Source organism: Kogia breviceps, chromosome 10, assembly GCF_026419965.1.
Source record: "Kogia breviceps isolate mKogBre1 chromosome 10, mKogBre1 haplotype 1, whole genome shotgun sequence".
NCBI lineage: Eukaryota > Metazoa > Chordata > Mammalia > Artiodactyla > Physeteridae > Kogia > Kogia breviceps.
This window is the reverse complement of record NC_081319.1, coordinates 4,196,819-4,215,515: the sequence shown is the minus strand read 5'-3', so window position 1 is coordinate 4,215,515 and position 18,697 is coordinate 4,196,819. Positions and strand designations below refer to the sequence as shown.

The following is an 18,697-nucleotide window of genomic DNA, read 5'->3' as shown; positions in this document are numbered from 1 at the left end:
GTGGTGCACAGGCTTAGTTGCTCCATGGCACATGGGATCTTCCAAGACCAGTGCTTGAACCCATGTTCCCCGCACTGGCAGGCAGATTCTTAACCACTGCACCACCAGGGAAGCCCAGCTCTGTTATTTTGTGTGTAGAACACAAGGTTTTCCAGAACCGCATATTTTGTGTAAAAACAAAAATGCTTGTTTTCCAATTCTTAAGAGTAGGAATCTTATCAGCTCAATCAGTCCATCAGGGATACAGGTTGGCTGAATCACCTGTAGACCAAGGAGACCAGGGGTAATGTGCTATGGATGTGGCCACGCAGGTAAATGCCACAGCAGGGACTATGGGTAGCCATGGTTTAAAACCAGGAAGTACCTCAAACTGCCCACCTTCAATGAAGAGAGTATGGTCTGTCAGGTCAGGGTCTGAGTGCAGCAATTTGCACAATCAGCAGGCTCCTAGTTCAACCCTCAAAGACAGGCCAATCTCCTGTTCAAACTCTCCAATGGCTACCCAACGTACATAGAATAAAATATAAATTCCTGACCATAGCCTATATAATCCAAGAAGACCTGGCCCTACCTATCCCCCTGACCTCATCTCCCACCACGTTCTCCCTCGCCTCCTGCACTCCTGCCACACAGGTCTCTTCATGGTTCCTCTACTGTGCCAAGCACGCTCCCCTCTCCCCTACCTGAAATGTTACCCCATGCCCTGATACTCATATCTGAATCACTCTCTTACTTCATTCAGGTCTCCATTTAAATGTCACCTTCTGGGACTTCCCTGGTGGTCCAGTGGTAAAGAATCCGCCTTACAATGCATGCCACGGGGCAACTAAGCCCACAGGCCACAACTACTGAGCTCGTGCACCTCAACTAGAGAGCCCGTGTGCTGCAAACTACAGAGCGCATGCACTCTGGAACCCGCGCACCACAACTACAGAGCCCACACCCCCTGGAGCCTGCGCGCCACAACTAGAGAGAAGCCCGTGTGCCTCAACGAAATATCCCGCATGCCTCAACGAAGATCCCACGTGCCACAAATAAGAGCTGACACAGCCAAAAATAAATAAATTTTTAGAAATGATAATTTTTAAAAAAAATTTATGTCACCTTCTAAGAAGTCTTCCCTGAATGTGCTTAGATAGTACTCTCATCACTTTCTATCTCTTCACTTTTCTTTATAGCACTTACTCCTCTCTTGACATTTTTCATTTGTTTAGACGTTGGCTGTTTCCCAATAGGATAGAAGCTTCACGAGAGCAGAGTATCTTAAAAACTAGACCAACGCCTAGCACACGGCACACAGTAAGCCCTCCTTAAATATTCGTTGAATGGATAAATGCATACCTATGAAGCACCTTGAAGTCTATCAGTGAACAACTTTAATTTGCTTTACTAGTAATACTTTCCCTTACTTCCAGTTAAATATAGCAAATACATGCATTTATTATCCCTATTCCTTTAACAAATCACATTTAAGCATGAGTAAAGGATTAAGAAAATGTACAGATCCACAAGGACAAAAAGAATAGTCGAGGAGATGACAGTGGATCACAAATACTAACAAACTCTAGGAACAGGGAAAGTAGTTGGTGGAGGGCAAACTGACTCAGCAGGATGAACAAAGCTGAACTCCAAATGGCTATAGAGGGGAATACTAATGAGAAACAAGCCAATTCCCACCCCAGAACCCTGGAAGGGCTCAGTACTAGATCCCTCAGTTCCACAGAAAGCTGGGTTAAGAAATAGTGTGAAAACCAGGGGCTGGATGTGACTCATCACATGACCACCACTTTCTCATTCCCCTGCAGGGAAAGTGCAGCGTACCAGGCCCCAGACCAGAGACATCAAAACATCTTCACAGCGAGGAGGGAGCCACCCTTCTTCAGTTTGCAAAGAGTAGATTAAATATTGAACCTCAAACCCTCACTCTGTGCCATAACTTTAAAATCAACAACAATAAAAATACTGGAGAGAAGGCATAAATCACCCCCACCCGCAAAGAATTCTTGCCTCCCAAAACTGAATGGCCCCAGAAAAGAAACCTATGGATAGTGACACCTGGGGCACCCTCCAAACAAAATGTGTGGCTGCCTATCTAATCACCCCAAAGTAAAATCAAACCAAAAGTTGACAAGCCTTGCTCCTGCACAAAAAACATTTGTTTTTGTTTTCAGTTTTAACTGCTTCATTTTAAAATGTGAACCAACAATAAGGATCATTAGCTACTTGAGAAAAGCTTCCTTATGAAATAAAGGAACTAAAGGAAACAAGAAAGAACTTGGATAAGACAGCACCTATGGAAGCAGCAAAAGAAAACTAAAAAGAGCAAAAACTGCAATTATCACACTCACAAAAAGAGGACAAACTACTGCATACACGAGACAACAAAAAGTTGCCACATGGCTTGGTCTGGTTCTCCCACCGCTCCACGTCAGGCTGCAAGGCCTGGGCGGAAGAGGGCAGGAAGGGACAGCGCAGAGGGCCCAGTTCCTCGGGGATCTGGAGCGGCCCAGGCTCCACCCAAAGGAAGGGCAGCTCTCCCCAAGGGGTGGGGATAGAGGTACCCAAGAGATGGATGGGCAAGGTTATCAGCTAAACCTGCTCCTGCAAAAGTGGAAACAAAGCCAAAAAGGGAAACGAGAACAGGGGAGCAAAGGGAAAACAGGCCGAAGTGGCTCAAGAACCAAGAAACTAAAGAAGGTTTACTTGCAGAAAATAGAAAACTGAAAGGGGGAGAGTCCAGCCTCTGAAGAAGCAAGAGAGAAAGAAGCCAAGTCTGATGAATATCACACACCAAGTCTTACCAGTGGACCCTGTCTCACTTCTTGTACAACTCGGAGGAATAACGTTATCAACTATTTTGTAAACACAAGGTTTTTTTTAAAAGTATATCTAGGGGTTTCCCCGGTGGCGCAGTGGTTGAGAGTCCGCCTGCCGATGCAGGGAACACGGGTTCGTGCCCCGGTCCGGGAGGATCCCGCGTGCCGCGGAGCGGCTGGGCCCGTGAGCCATGGCCGCTGGGCCTGCACGTCCGGAGCCTGTGCTCCGCAACGGAAGAGGCCACAGCAGTGAGAGGCCCGCGTACCGCAAAAAAAAAAAAAAAAAAAAAAAAAAAGTATATCTAGAAACATTTCTAACAAGGAGGAAATGCCACCACATCCAAGTTGTCAAGACTAAATTTTGTTTTTTGAGAGGTGAATCATTTGCTGTTGCTTATTTTTCAATACAACCAGAAAATAGTGGGGTATTGAGTACAGGAGGCTTTGATTGTCTTAGGTGTTCAGCTTAACATGCCATGGATGGGGGTATTTTTCATTTCCTATTACATAAATCGTACTAAATGACAACTTGGAGTCCTAATCGTGCATTTAATACGCCTTGAACATTTAAAATTACTTTTGTTCTCATGTTGTTTTCAGTAAAATTGTTTCCTAAAGAAAACCACCCCTTGATCTTGGCCCCTGCGTGTTAGAACTGCCTGCTCTCTGCAATATCTTTCATCATGCTAGTCCATTTTCCTAGTAACTTTGTTAATGTGCTGTGAAAGACTGAAAATTGGAGTATGTATATGATATTCAAAATTGTGAATTAGTGGGACTTACAATGTAACAGTTTATCAACACTTGAAGATACTGGTACTTGATATCCTCTTACAGAAAAATTTGCTGCCAACTTTCAAGCTGGAATAACTTTAGGAAAGATAACTACATGGTTTTTTTAGATGTTTGGTACATACGTTACAAATTGTGTACAAACTGAAATGTCTGTGTACTCATGCTCAAAACCACCAATAAAATTTCAGTTAAGAAAGGAAAATAAAAGAAAAAAGAAAAAGTTGCTATAAAAGAAAATTAATAAGTTCCTATAATGAAAAATAAGATAGCAAAGACGAAAACAATGTTGAAGAAACAGCAGCAGCAGCAGCAGCTGGGCAGTGGCTATTTGCCACACTGTATTATTATTACTATGTGACATGCTTTAGACACACTAACTGAATTCTCACAATAATCCTCTACAATAAGTATAATCATTAACCCCATTTGATAGTTGGGGACACTGGCACAGCAAGGTTAAATAATATGCTCAAGGGCTTCCCTGGTGGCGCAGTGGTTGAGAATCCGCCTGCCGATGCAGGGGACGCGGGTTCGTGCCCCGGTCCGGGAAGATCCCACGTGCCGCGGAGCGGCTGGGCCCGTGAGCCATGGCCGCTGAGCCTGCGCGTCCGGAGCCTGTGCTCCGCAAAGGGAGAGGCCACAGCAGTGAGAGGCCCGCGTAACGCAAAAAAAAAAAAAAAACTATGCTCAAGCAACTGGTAAGACCTGAAGACAGATCTAAGTTGGAAATCTCCCTGAAAGTAGAAGCAGCAGAAAGAGCTAGAAACAGGAGAGAAGAAATGATTAGTTCAAGACCTCCAGTATCCAGTTAATTAGGAGTTCTGGAAAGAGACTGGAAAAACACTGAGGGAAGATATTATCAGAGAACTACTGTAAAACACTTTCGTAGAACAGGAAGTCGTGAGTTTCTAGATTGAAAGGACCCTCTGAGTGCTCAGTATAATGTATAAAAGAAAAACTACACTAAGAGACATTACTATAAAATTTCAGAACAACAGGGATGAAGAAAAGATCTTAACAATGAAGGTAGGGGACAGAAAAGGCAAGAGAGAAAGAGGGAGAGAGACACCTATGAGAATCAAGAATGTAAATGGCCTTCTCAAAGCTGGAAGACAATAAAATGATGCCTTGAAATTCTGAGGTAAAATTATTATTTTCAACTTAGATTTATATCCCCAGTCAAACTATCACTCAAGCATGTGGGTGTAAATAAAGACACATTCAGATATGCAAGATCTAAAAACAATTCATCTCCGATGCACTCTTTCTTAGGAAGTTTTTGGAGCACGTTATTTACATTTTTTTTAAAAAAAGGAAAAAAACCCATGAATTCAAGGCAAGAATCCCAAACAAGAGACAAATAAAGGATGACAGCTGTGCAGCAGGCTTAAAAAGCAATCAGTAGGGACTGGAGCAGGAGGTCAGAGGACTTTAGGAGGAATGTTTTCACAGGAAAATAAAGGAAACTGAAAATTCCTCTGATGTATTTGTATGAAGAATAGTATTCAGAGGGTTCTACAACTTTATTGGAGATACTAGGAAGTATATGTGATAATGTCATAGTTAGGTAACAAAACATTAATTTATGCAAAGAGGATACACTTTTATTGGGAGAATGAAGGGAAGATCTGTGCGTGTGAGGCACTGAATGAAAACTAAAGTTTATTTATATAGTAAGTCAAAAAATGTCTAATACCAGAAATGAAAGCAGAAACTTATTACTGATTTTGCAGAAATAAAGAGGATTTTAAGAGAGTACTATGAACAACTGTATACCAACAAACTGGATAACTGAGATGAAATGGACAAATTCCTAGAAACATACAACCTACCAAGACTGAATCATGAAGAAATAGAAATTCTGAGTAGACCTATAACTAGTAAGAAGACTGAATCAGTAACGAAGCCTTCCCCACCCCTCAAAAAGCCCTGGACCAGCCTTAGTGAATTATACCAAACATTTAAAGTAGAATTAACACCATCCATCTCAAACTCTTCCAAAAAACTGAAGAAGAGGGAACACTCCCAAACTCATTCTATGAAGCCAGCATTGCCCTGATACCAGTCAGGCAAAGACACTGCAAGAAAAGAATACTGCAGATCAATATCCGTTATGAATACCAATGCAAAATTCCTCAAGAAAATATGAGCAAACTGTTATCAGCAGCATATTAAAAAGATTATACACATGACCAAGTGGGGTTTATTCCTGACAAAATTCAACACCTTTTCACAATAAAAACATCCAACATGGTCTTCCCTGGTGGCGCAGTGGTTGAGAGTCCGCCTGCTGATGCAGGGGACACGGGTTCGTGCCCTGGTCTGGGAGGATCCCACATGCCGCGGAGCGGCTGGTCCCGTGAGCCATGGCCGCTGAGCCTGCGCGTCCGGAGCCTGCGCTCCGCGACGGGAGAGGCCGCGACAGTGAGAGGCCCTCGTACCGCAAAAAAAAGAAAACAACAAAAAAACATCCAACAAACTAGAAACAGAAGGAAACTATCTCCACATAATGAAGGTCATATGTGAAAAACCCACAGCTAACATCACATTTTGTGATGAAAGACTGAAAAATTTTCCTTTAAGATCAGGAAGCCAAGGATGACTGCTTTCACCTCTTCTACTCAATATACTAGAAGTTCCAACCAGAATGATTAAGCAAGAAAAATGAGTACAAGGCATCCAAGTTCGGAAAGAAGTAAAATTATCTTTATTCACAGATGACATGATGTTCCACAGAGGAAAATTTAAAGATGTCACACACACACACTAGAATAAACAAATTCAGCGAAGTTGCAGGATACAGAATCAACACAAAAATCAGCTGCAGTTATCAATGATGCTTAAAAAAAAATTAAGTAAACAATTCCATTTACAATAGCCTCGAAAAGAATAAAATACTGCCGGGGTAGAGGGGAGGAGGGAATGGATGTTAGTGTTTAAAGGGTACAGAGTTTCAGTTTGGGGAGATGAAAAGTTCTGAAGATGGGTAGTGGTGATGGTTACAGAATAATGTAGTTAATGCCATAGAACTATATGCTTAAAAATGGTTATAATGGTAAATTTTATATTTTACCACAATTAAAACTAAAACAACACCTCTCTCCCAAAAAAGGGCAATGTCTAACACTGATTAAAGAAAAAACTGGAGAAAAAATGTTTTTAATAAAATAAAAAATGAACTGTGTAGTGTAAAAGTCTAGGCTCTGAAGTCACTCAGATATGGCAAAGTAATCTCTCTACCTCTCAGTTTCCCCCACTTAAAGTGGGGAAAATAATAATACTTTCCTTATAGTGTTAATGGAAGTATTAAATGAGGTGATGAGCTGAGCATAACACCTGGCACACTATTATGCAGCTACAGATACATGTGAGAAATAAATACCTTACAAAACTGCAATCAAACTGTATATACTGCATATGTAATCATGCTTTATTGTTCTAGAAAGTATATAATTCTAATTAAAAAGTAGAAGTCACAAATCCCTCTAGTTTTTTTTTTTTACCATTTCTTTTTGTTCTTTTATTTTGGAAAATACCTCCTAATTTTGGTAGTGGCATCTGGTTGCTGTTATGTATTGTTTTTAAAAAACACTTTTATTGACCTATAATTCACCTATCATACATTCTACCCATTTGAAGTGTATAATTCAATGGTTTTTTAGTATATACACACATATGTGCAACCATCACCACAGTAAATTTTAGAAAAATCTCATCCCCTCAAAAAGAAACCCTGTACTCTTTAGGTATCACTTCCAATATCCAGCCCTAGGCAACCACTATATCCTATTTTCTATCTCTACAGAGTTCTCTGTTCTGGACATTTCATATGAATGGAATAATATAATGTGTTGTCTTTTGTGACTAGTTTCTTTCACTTAGTATAATGCTGTCAAGGTTCATCCATGCTGTAGCATGCATCAGTAATTCATTCCTTTTTACAGCTGAATAATATTCTACTGTCTGGATATACCACATTTTGTTATTCATTTGTCAGTTGATGGACATTTGACTATTTCTACCTTTTGGCTATTTTGAATAATACTACTATCAACATTGGTGCACAAGTTTTTGTGTGGACGTATGTTTTCATTTCTTTTGGGTATATAGCTTGGAATGGAATTGCTGGGTCATGTGTTAACTTCATATTTAACTTTTTGAAGAACTGCCAGACTGTTTTCCAAAGTGGCTGCACCATTTTACACTACCAGTAATGTAGGAAGTTTCCAACTTCTCCACATCCTCACCAACACGAGTGGAAATTAATGAAACAGAGAATACAAAAACAATAGAGAAAAATCAATGAAAAGGCAGTTCTTTGAAAAGGTCAACAAATTGACAAATTTTTAGCTAGACTGACCAAGAAAAAGATTCAAATTACTAAACAGAATCAGAAATAAATGAGAAATTGGTACTGACCTTAACAGAAATAAAAAGGATAAAAGAATACCATGAACAACTGTTTTGACAATAAATTAGATGACTTAGATGAAACGAACAAATTCTCAAAAAGACAGAGACTACTGAAACTGACTCAAGAAGAAAAAGACAATATGAACAGACCTATAACAAGTGATGAGACTAAATTTGGAAATAAAAAACTACCTGCAAAGAAAAGACCAAGCCCACATGGCTTCACTGCTGAATTTTACCAGACATTTAAAGAAGAATTAATATTAGCTCTTCATAAACAATTCCAAAAAATAGAGAGGTCACACAGTTTGCAAGTGGCAGGATCAGGATTTAAACCAGGCAATCTGGCTCCAGAGTCTATACTCTTGACCACTATATTAAACTGTCTCTGTGAATAACTGAATAAATCGGAGCACATTATAGGACATCAAGTTGTTCGTCTGTATGATCCAAGTTTTGTAGTTTATTTTGGTAATGTGACTTATCTGGTCCATAGGGAAGAAGGTTGTTCTGGGGACTTGAGAGAAAATCATTTACACTATTGACAATGTTGCTGTATCTCATTTATGGAGCAAAAGCGTGGGACCTGCTAAAGCTCCTTATATGTTTTTATTTCAATGACTTCTCACAACAATCCCATGAGATAATAGGTTCTACTACTACTCCCATTTTCTAGATGAGAAAACTGAGGAACAAGGCAGTCACCCACATAGCAAATGGCAGGACCTGGATTTAAACCCCAATCGGTCTGATCCCTAGAGAGCCCCCTTTCCACCATAGAGAGCCTGTCCTCTGATGTAGCCTGTCTCATGCCTGATCCCTGCAACACAGAGCTCTGGTGAGCCTATCTCCAGTCCTATTACTCACCTGCGTGTGCTTCTGGCAAACAGGCAGGGAAGAGGTATGTTCCTTAACTGTCTGCTGATTCAATAAACTGTCCCCAAATGACTGCTAATAACCCCTAATTTAAAAACTTCATTCCCACTCAATTATTGTTTAGCACCAACATGATGAACTGTAGGCTCTCTTACTCATTTGGCTGATCTAATATTATATATAGCTACCACATGTAGTTTAAAGTCATTAAGCTTGAAATTTCAAAATAATAGCATGGAAATCTAGGGAATATTTTAAATAGGAAGATTGCTTTTGTTCTCCAAATTAATAATGCCTCCTACTATTTTGAATGTCTCCTCAAAATGTGCTTTTTGCCATGGGAAACAACAGTTGCACTAAATTAATACATGAAATTCCATTTCTTGATGGAAGTAAGGCATCTGACAGAAAATTTTACCCAGCAAATTTTCTGAATACATACATAAAACTTGTATTATCCTATAAATTACTATCGGTCGGTACTACAGGTTACTACACTAACCTCTTCTAAAGCATTAGTGATGACTTCTTAAGGCAGTGATGCACATACTAGTCTCCAAGTCAGTCTCAACTGGAAACTGTATTAAATGCAAAATAACCTAAATATCTGAAAAGCCAACAATGATTTTCAGGGTAATTGTTCCTAAGGCAAACTAAAGCAACATATAAACACAAGCATTTTAACCCCAATACTTTCACAGCTCTTTAGCTCTTCCTAAAATATAGTATTTAAAAATTTGTAAAATCTATCTGCTTTCATCCTCAGTTAACATTAACCCTTATTTGCTGGGTGAAAGGGATGATTATTATACTGCTGCCTTAAAGTCAATGGTTGATCTAAAATCTGAAAAGTCTGCTCACCAATTTTACTGGTATAAACTGGCATTCGTGTACTTATTTATTTTAAAAAATCCTTTCGTTAAATGTCCATCCTTTGATAAATCTGTGTCTTTACCTTAGAAATACGATATTGGTTCAAAAACACAAATCTGAATCCTTCTAATGGCTCCTGTTTGCAGCACGATGCATGGTTTATTGGAGGAGCTCTGGAAGAAGTGAAACAGAACTGGGTCAGTGTGCCCTCGGCCAGTTACTTGTCCCTGAGCCTTGGTTTCCTCACCTATTAAATGGGAACAGAGATCACACCAAACCTAAAAAGGTTGTTGAGGACTGAAGCCCTTGCAGAGGGCCTGGTACAGACTGAAAAGATCTGGCCCTACTTCCCTCCTTTACACCTCGAGTTGCCTGACATTCCAACCTACTTCATGCCTCTGTCCTGTCTTTGCATAGGTTTCTGACTTAGGATACCCTCCTCAGCATCTGCCAGTTTCCCACCCTGCTTCTTTACATCTGTCTATCAAGATTATTTGCAACGCAAGACCCATCTCCAGGATTACCTTCCTCACATGGAGTTTTACGTCTTGCCATTTTATAATTACTCCTTAACTAGGCCCAGAGAACACTAAAGGAAGGACCAATGGCTCATTCGCCTCCATATTTCTTAGCACTTAGCAAAATCCCCAGCACGTGGAAGGTCAACAATGACTGCAGAATGCACAGAATCCGCTTTCCACCATACACAGTATTAACAGAGTACCAAATGTGCAAGAAACTAAGAGCCTTTGACTTAAAACACCCACAAGTTTGACAAACATCATTAGACTCTTAGTTTTTGTTCAAAGTAACATTTTTAAAGTCACCTCATCCTATGCAGCTAGGCCACCCTATTCATGCAAAGAAACTTTAGGAGCAAATGTTCTTGACATTTTCATTTTTCTTCAATGGCAGCATCCTGCTTTGGATTTGGCTCACATGCTGACTTCACTGGGACTGTTTTGAAAGAACAGTGCACACTGATGTACTTTTCCTTTTAAAAGCAAGGGTGCCAGCTATTTTGCTAGCCCCTGTCACTCACCTCAGCCACCTGCTGGGTCCCCACTCTGTGCTGAACCAGCCCCTCCATATTTGTAGCCATGGTGAAGCAAGATCATTAGAGAACCTGTTTGGAAAGATGTAGCAACTTCTATCAGGTGGAGAGAAACCAGCCTACTTGAAAAACATCAGTAATCAAAATTCTTCTTTGGTACCATGTGGTGCAGATTTTGCCCTCCACAGACAACGAGCTATCAGACTAAGCATATCTGGATAGGCTGCACCAGCTTCTTCGATTACAGGTACTAATATTAATCAGTACTAACATTTCAATTGGGAAACAAGACTTGCCCCAGTAAATACAGACAAGGTGAATTTGGAACTTTATCAGTTCTCTTGGGTTGTAACAGCTCGGTTCACCTCTCAGGCAGGTGGGAATCGCACCTTTTTGGATAGCTCCTTGTCACAGTGTGCTAATAAGAAGGTGGCTATCTGAGAAAGGTGTTAAGATCAACTTCAATACAGAGCATTAGATTGCTATCAGCAACTGTACTTCTGTTACTAGTGACCAAACAAGGAGCAAAACCCTGCCCAGGTGCTAACACACCTCACTCACGGGTTTAAAGGCAAACACTATCACTAACAAAGTAAGAAAAGAAGTAAGGAGACTGCATTACTGAAGTGGGCTAAGAACACGGTACTCATAAATTTATCAATTTATATTTTTAAGTCCTCAGTAAATTAGAAACCCAGATAATTCAGCTTTATATTATTAGAAAAGTTATGCCATCATTTGCCTTAAATTGAGGAAGATCATCTAAAGTCCAAAAAGCATGCTAGTCTACTGGGTCAGGATCACTTGAGTGCAAGCAGTGTTGATGAAACAGACCCCCTGGTCTCTTTAGGTCATGACATAAAGATCCCCTGAATACTCCCTAAACCCTTTCCAATTAACTCTACCACAAAGAATTCAGGATAAAGGGATTCCACTTTGGACCTAATTCCTGGACAAAGCAAAGACTTCATTATGGACTGCACAGATCCTATGGTTAATAGGAGTTTAAAGCTCTTGTATAATTTATTTTCAGCATTTATACATAAAATCTATATAGTCCTACCAAGTGTGTAACACATAAAATGCACACACAGTTCATTTGCTTGCCCCTCCTCAATCACAAACTGGACTATTCTGCAGTGCAACTTCACAAAACACTTTCCTATAGTTCTCACCTAAAGTATTATATTTATAAGCGCTGATGTCTATAAACTTTTTCACTCTCTGGTAACTTTTTACATTATTCTATCCACTATTAGACAGCCACTTCTATTATCCTCATTCCCCTTCAGATTATTTTATTGGCAAAATGGTAATGAGAGAGAAATGGGAGCATGAAACCATGAGTGACAAATAAAAAAGAAATCGGCCCTGCCTTCAAGGATCAATATCCTCTAAGAGTACATACTGCATCAACTGCTATAACGATACCAAGTCAGTGAATCATCTTCACAGAACAGGATTAGGTCCAAGACTGGGGAGGCAGTGTTTCTGGTTATTTATTCTTTTAATAAGTATTCAAGACTTTTAATTTTTGCTTACTTTTCTTTGTTTCTAGAAGAAGAAGCACAGAGAAACACTGGTCTTTTCCCCTACTCACAGTTTGATTCCAACGAATAAGACATAGAGGAAAAAAGCATCACTTCACATGTACCAGAAAAGTCAATCAACTGTTGTTAAAAACACAACTCATGCATGTGAAAAGTCTAGAGTTCTAATCTTTTTTTCTCAAAACAGTAAATAAGAGCTCTCTAAAGAATCAAATGGATAAAGATAGCAAATAGATTAAGAAATAAAACCCAAATATGCAGCTGTTGACTATTAATTTTATCACTTTTAGGTGTTATTAGCATTTCTATTGCTGTTAACTGCAGTTTTATGCAAGAAATACATGAACTTGAGTATTACAAAAATATTATTAGGGAAATATTACTGAGTATTAGAGTACAGAAATAACAAAGTATTAGAAAGGCATATCTTTCTATTGGGTCTCCCTAAAAGAGGTGCCTGATCCTCCAAGTTTTAAAAGGTATCACAATGTAAGAAGTAAGTAAAACAACATCCTCTGGTGATGTTAAGAAGTGAGGGAAAACATTTAACAAAGACTATGGATGTCAGGGAGTAAGACTCAACTGACAGCCTGTTTTACTGGCTACCGCAGCCATAGGCTGAGACACATAGTGAGAGGGAAGGGTAAAGCTTTGGAAAGGGTACTGGGAGGTGGTTATCAATGAGGGGGTGTCCATCAAGAATGAAAACCTCCAGGGAACAGCGGGTCATGTCTACATATTCACTAGCACAATATAATTTTGTATTTGAAATTTGAAAAACAAAAAAATCCTATTGCTTCGCCAGTACAAACTAGACAAAGCACTTCAAAACAGCCTTGCTGGTAGAGCTAAGCAGGCTAATGTAAATAGTAACTAACACTTACTGAGTGGTTACTATACCCCAGGCACTGTATTCTTAAGTACTCTGGACTGAACACTAAAGTAGCTCTTGGAACAGAAACATGAGTCTTCAAACGCTGGCGCTTGACCCACTCAGCTCCTAACCCTGAAGGACTGCCCCCAACCACCACAATGTTTCCCAATTCATTAACCAAAGAGCTATAAAACCAAGTACCTTAAGTTAAAACAAAAACAAAACAACAACAACAAACACTACAGAATATGCTCCTATGGTGGTTTTAAACTAATCAAGTTCAACCACCATCAACCCTTTAAAAATAACTAGGCAGTAAGTGGACCGCTGAGAATTATTAACAACAATAAGAGGAAGAGGAGGAGAAAGTCCTTGTCCTTGAAGAACTTAACAAGGAAACTACTAAGAGCTGTGCCATGTAGATGCTACAGAGTGTCCGAAGAAAGAAGCACCTCTGAGAGCAATGACAGTTTCACAGGAGAGGAGCCATTTAGACTGGTCTTGAAGGAAAGTGGGAATTTAGCAAGCGAACAGAGGGCGGATGGGAGGGAATTCTAAGCAGAGCTCAAACTGCAGGTTATGAGGAGAATGACACAGTAGAGGAACAGCAGGCAATCTGGTGGGGATTGTTGGAGAGGTCAGGGGAGGAGAGAGGCTGACACTGTAGACAATGAGAACTATCAGAAGTTTGGTAGGGAAACGTACTGATCACATCTGGATCTTCAGAAAAAAAAGAATCATTTGGGGGACAGTGTGGAGATGATAGAAAAGGACGGTCTATGGGAGGCCAGTTAGAAAGTGGTGGCAACAAAGACTATGGATGCAGGCAGACTCTTATAAACTTAGCCTGAACTAGTAAGTCTTTCCTGTATAGCACAGAAATGACAACAGGGCACACTATATAAAAACTGTCATACAGACCACAGAATGGCGGAAGTAAAACTATTATTGCTTGGCCTCATGTGGCAGTAGGTTTTATAACATAAACTCTTTCAAATACAAGTAGATCAATATCACTCTTAACAGCAAAGATACAGAGAACACAATGGTGACTTTAATCAACTCTTCCAGACTTAGGAAAAGTGTACAGCTGACCAAACTTTGCAACCAGAGGGTCTTTGGTTTCAGTGGAGGGCTACAAACCCCACTGCAGTGAAAGCTGGGCTCGGACCGGGAGCACCTGAATCCAGTGAGTTAGAAAACAGCCCAGCTATGCTCTCCACAGGGGCAGGCTGAGAGGCCAATGTCTCAAATAACAATAAACAAATCCCGGGACAAGGAAACTCTGTTTTCACTGACAGGGATGGGTGAGCCTACCTTTCCCTTCACAATCAACTGATTCACATCATCCTTATTTATGTATTACGTGGCCCATAATCATACAGCATTCAAAATATTTACTGCCTTGGTAGTTTCTCTTCTGAACAAATATACTGGGTTTAGAGGCTCTGGCAGGCACTAAGCTAATTTCTCTGATACTGAACTGCATGAGGTTATCATTAAGAATAGATCTTAATACATGGAGCTTCCCTGGTGGCGCAGTGGTTAAGAATCCACCTGCCAATGCAGGGGACATGGGTTCGAGCCCTAGTCCGGGAAGATCCCACATGCCGCGGAGCAACTAAGCCCGTGTACCACAACTACTGAGCCTGCGCTCCAGAGTCCACACGCCACAACTACTGAAGCCCGAGCGCCTGGAGCTTGTGCTCCACAACAGGTCACAATATATAAAAACTGTCATACGGACCAGAGGATGGCGGAAGTAAAACTATTATTGCTTGGTCTCATGTGGCAGTAGGTTTTATAACATAAACTCTTTCAAATACAAAGCCACCGCAATGAGAAGTCCATGCACCTCAATGAAGAGTAGCCCCCACTCGCTGCAACTAGAGAAAGCCTGTGTGCAGCAACAAAGACCCAATGCAGCCAAAAATAGATAAATAAAATAAATAAATTAATAAGGAAAAAAAAAGAATAGATCTTAATACAGTGTAAAGGGCCTGACACTGTGCCTGGCACACAGCAGGCATGCAATGCATGGGAGCTACTACTAGCACAAATTTCAAAGAAATTTGAAAGCAACAACAAACTGTAAAATGCATATTATAATTAGGAATATGTCTGTCATTTTGACATAAGATCCACATGAAATTTAACTACATATGTATATGCATTATATGCTCATACAGCATTTATAACTGATTCTATTAAACTGCACAACTGAGTGAAATGAAATGGCTGAATCAGGATAAATCTCAAAAATATTTAAAAATAAACCAATACCGAATAACTATTTGCAAAATACTACTGGGTACAGAACTTCTTGATAGGCATAAGGTATTCAGTGTAAGTTTTACTATGCTAAGATTGTCAGAAGTCTCTTTATACTCATGGGAAAATAAAAACAAAAATATAAATAGCCTGAGAATTAAAAAAATGAGAAATACATAGCTCAAGACTTGAAATCATAGACCAAGACTTGAAAACAGGAAATGGAAATCAAGTGACAGATTTAGTATAATTTAGTAGATGTTCATCAACATAAAAGATGCTTACGGGGATGCCTCTAAGGTCAAGTTGAGATATACATCCTGTCAGAAACCCTGACACTAGTTAGACTCAAAGATTACTTACCTTTTGGGTAAGGTGATTTCCTGCCCCCACAGGAAACTCGTTTCTTCCATATTACAAGTCTGGGCTACCAGAAAGGGGCAGCGATGGTATGTGTGTGCTGGGGCTGGGGAGATGCGTGAGCAGTGACTTGCAGGGAAGAGAAGTGGCTCTTATGTACACGGAGTTCCTAGCTACCAGAGCAGTGCTACAGGTCTCTGTGTAGAGACCTTTCCGAAAATATCACTGTACAGTGTGGGTGGCTTTCCTCGTTTTACCAAGGGCCCAAGTGTAAGGGTGAAACGCATCTTCTTTGTTTCTATTAGTGTGACCCAGGGGTAGACGGATGGAAGGAAAGCAGGACAGATTTTCTGAGAACCTACAACGTGCCTTATATCAAACTAGGCATCATTTAATCCTTAACATACCTTCTGAGTAGGTATTATTAGCTGCACCAATGCAGACAGAAAAAAAATGGAGACTCAGAAGTTTAATGAACTTGTTCCAAGTCATCCAGCTGGAAAGAGGTAAACCTGGGATTCTAACTCAGGTCTCTTTGACTCTAAAACCTCTGCACCAGGAACTTCCCTGGTGGTCCAGTTTTTAAGACTCTGTGCTCCCAATGCAGGGGACCCAGGTTCGATCCCTGGTCAGGGAACTAGATCCTGCATGCCGCAACTAAAGATCCCACACACCGCAACTAAAAGATCCCGCGTGTCGCAATGAAGAACCCCCGTGCCGCAAATAAGACCCGGCACAGTCAAATGAATGAATGAATGAATGTTTTTAAAAATAAAATAAAACCTCTGCACCACAGCACCCTTCAAAATAGTTTCCCAGAAGAGGAAGTCAAAAGAAGAGAATTTTAAAGAGTGACAGGAGACCAATTAATTATCCAAAGGAACAAACTGCTTATATCAATAAGCTTGATCATTTAATAACTCATTTATATAACCACTAATTCCTAAATATATGACTGATGTTTCACTATTACTCACAGAAATTTCTGACCTAGCTCCACCGGGACAGTAACATGACAGTTCCTTTAGAACTTGAACACACCTTGCCCTTACAATTTTACCTACATAATAGTCATACTGATTCATTTTTAAAGTAAAATTTTTTACTGAAGTATAACATGCAAATACGTAAGTGCACAAATCATAAATGAAACAGCTCAATGAATTTTCATTCAGAGAACACAAACATGCGAATACCACTCACATCAGAAAACAGAACATTACTAGCACCTTAAAAGGCTCCCTTGTACCCCCTCAGAGTCCCTTACTTCCCTTCTCTCCTGACTTTCACTATCATGGATTCATTTTGCTTGTTTTTGAGCTCTATGTTAATATATTTTTTGTGTCTGGCTTCTTTTCCTCATTATTGTGATAACCACGAGTAGTTAGTGCATTTTCATCCCTGTATAGCATTCCAACATATGACTGTGCCACAATTTACTTATCCATTCTATAGGTGATGAACATTTAGATTGTTTCTAGTCTGGAGCTCTTATGACTGGTGCTCCTATGAACACTCCTGTGCCGATGGTCCCTGACTTAGGGTGGCTTGACTTAGATTTTTCAACTTTATCATGGTGTGAAAGTGATATGCCTTCAGTAGAAATTGTACTTTGATTTTTGAATTTTGGTCTCTTCCCGGGCTAGCAGTATAAAGTTATGATCCTCTCTCACGATGCTGGGCAGTGCCAGCTACAGCTCCCAGTCAGCGACGTGATCAAACAACCGCTACACTTACAACTGTTCTGTTTTTCACTTTCAGTATAAATTACTGGAGATATTCAATACTTAATTATAAGGCAGACTTTCTGTTAGATGATTTTGCCCAACTGCAGGCTAATGTAAGTGTTCTGAGAACGTTTAAGGTAGACAAGGCTAAGTTACGATGTTTGGTAGGTTAGGTGTATCAAATGCAGTTTCGAATATATTTTCTTTTCAAATTAATTAATGGCTGCGTTGGGTCTTGTTGTTGCGCGTGGGCTTTCTCTAGTTGCGGCAAGTGGGGGCTACTCTTCGTTACGGTATGCAGGCTTGTCCTTGCGGTGGCTTGTTGTAGAGCACAGGTTCTAGGCGCATGAGCTTCAGCAGCTGTGGCACGCGGGCTTCAGCAGTTGTGGCTTGTGGGCTCCAAAGAGCAGGTTCAGCAGTTGTGGTGCACGGGCGCAGCCGCTCCGCGGCATGTGGGATCCTCCCAGACCAGGGCTCGAACCCGTGTCCCCTGCATTGGCAGGCGGACTCCTAACCACTGCGCCACCAGGGAAGTCCCCTCGACATATATTTTCAACTTACAAATAACCCCATCATAAGTCAAGGAAGATCTGTACATGCCTTTTGATGTAATGCTACTTTTTCTTCACTTGAAAATTTTTCTACTTTAAAAAATTGACTGGGGGCTTCCCTAGTGGCACAGTGGTTGGGAGTCCGCCTGCCGATGCGGCGGACACGGATTCGTACCCAGGTCCGGGAGGATCCCACATGCCGCGGAGCGGCTGGGACCGTGAGTCATGGCCGCTGAGCCTGCGCATCCGGAGCCTGTGCTCGGCAGCGCAGCAGGAGCGGCCACAACAGTGAGAGGCCCGCATACCGCAAAATAAATAAATAAATAAATAAATAAATAAAATATATATATATATATATATTTTTAATTGACTGTCTTATCTCTTCAGAAAAGAGACGTATCTTATAAATTTAAAATTTCTTTAAAAACTTCTGTACTGTATTAATTATGTCATCAAACATATTCTAATTATCACTCTTTTCAGCCAAAGGCTGACATGCACTTTGAGATACGTGCTTTTAATCTTGGTAAAAGGTGA

At 40.4% G+C, this 18,697-nt stretch overlaps 1 protein-coding gene across 4 annotated transcripts in view; it reads right to left on the bottom strand.

Moving 5' to 3' along the window:
* The window catches only part of NR2C2 (nuclear receptor subfamily 2 group C member 2), a 76,190-nt gene that overhangs the window by 51,501 nt on the left and 5,992 nt on the right, over nucleotides 1-18,697 (bottom strand). The window contains exon 2 of one of the 4 annotated variants that reach the window (XM_059076892.2): nucleotides 10,816-10,899. The exons of 1 other annotated variant lie outside the window; for it this stretch is intronic. In XM_059076892.2, the coding sequence (XP_058932875.1) occupies nucleotides 10,816-10,875 (60 nt within the window). In that variant the 5' untranslated portion in view covers nucleotides 10,876-10,899. Of the gene's footprint in view, nucleotides 1-9,855; nucleotides 9,930-10,815; nucleotides 10,900-18,697 lie in introns of those variants that run through there. 2 more of the 4 variants (XM_067043371.1, XM_067043373.1) reach the window with 2 other exon arrangements.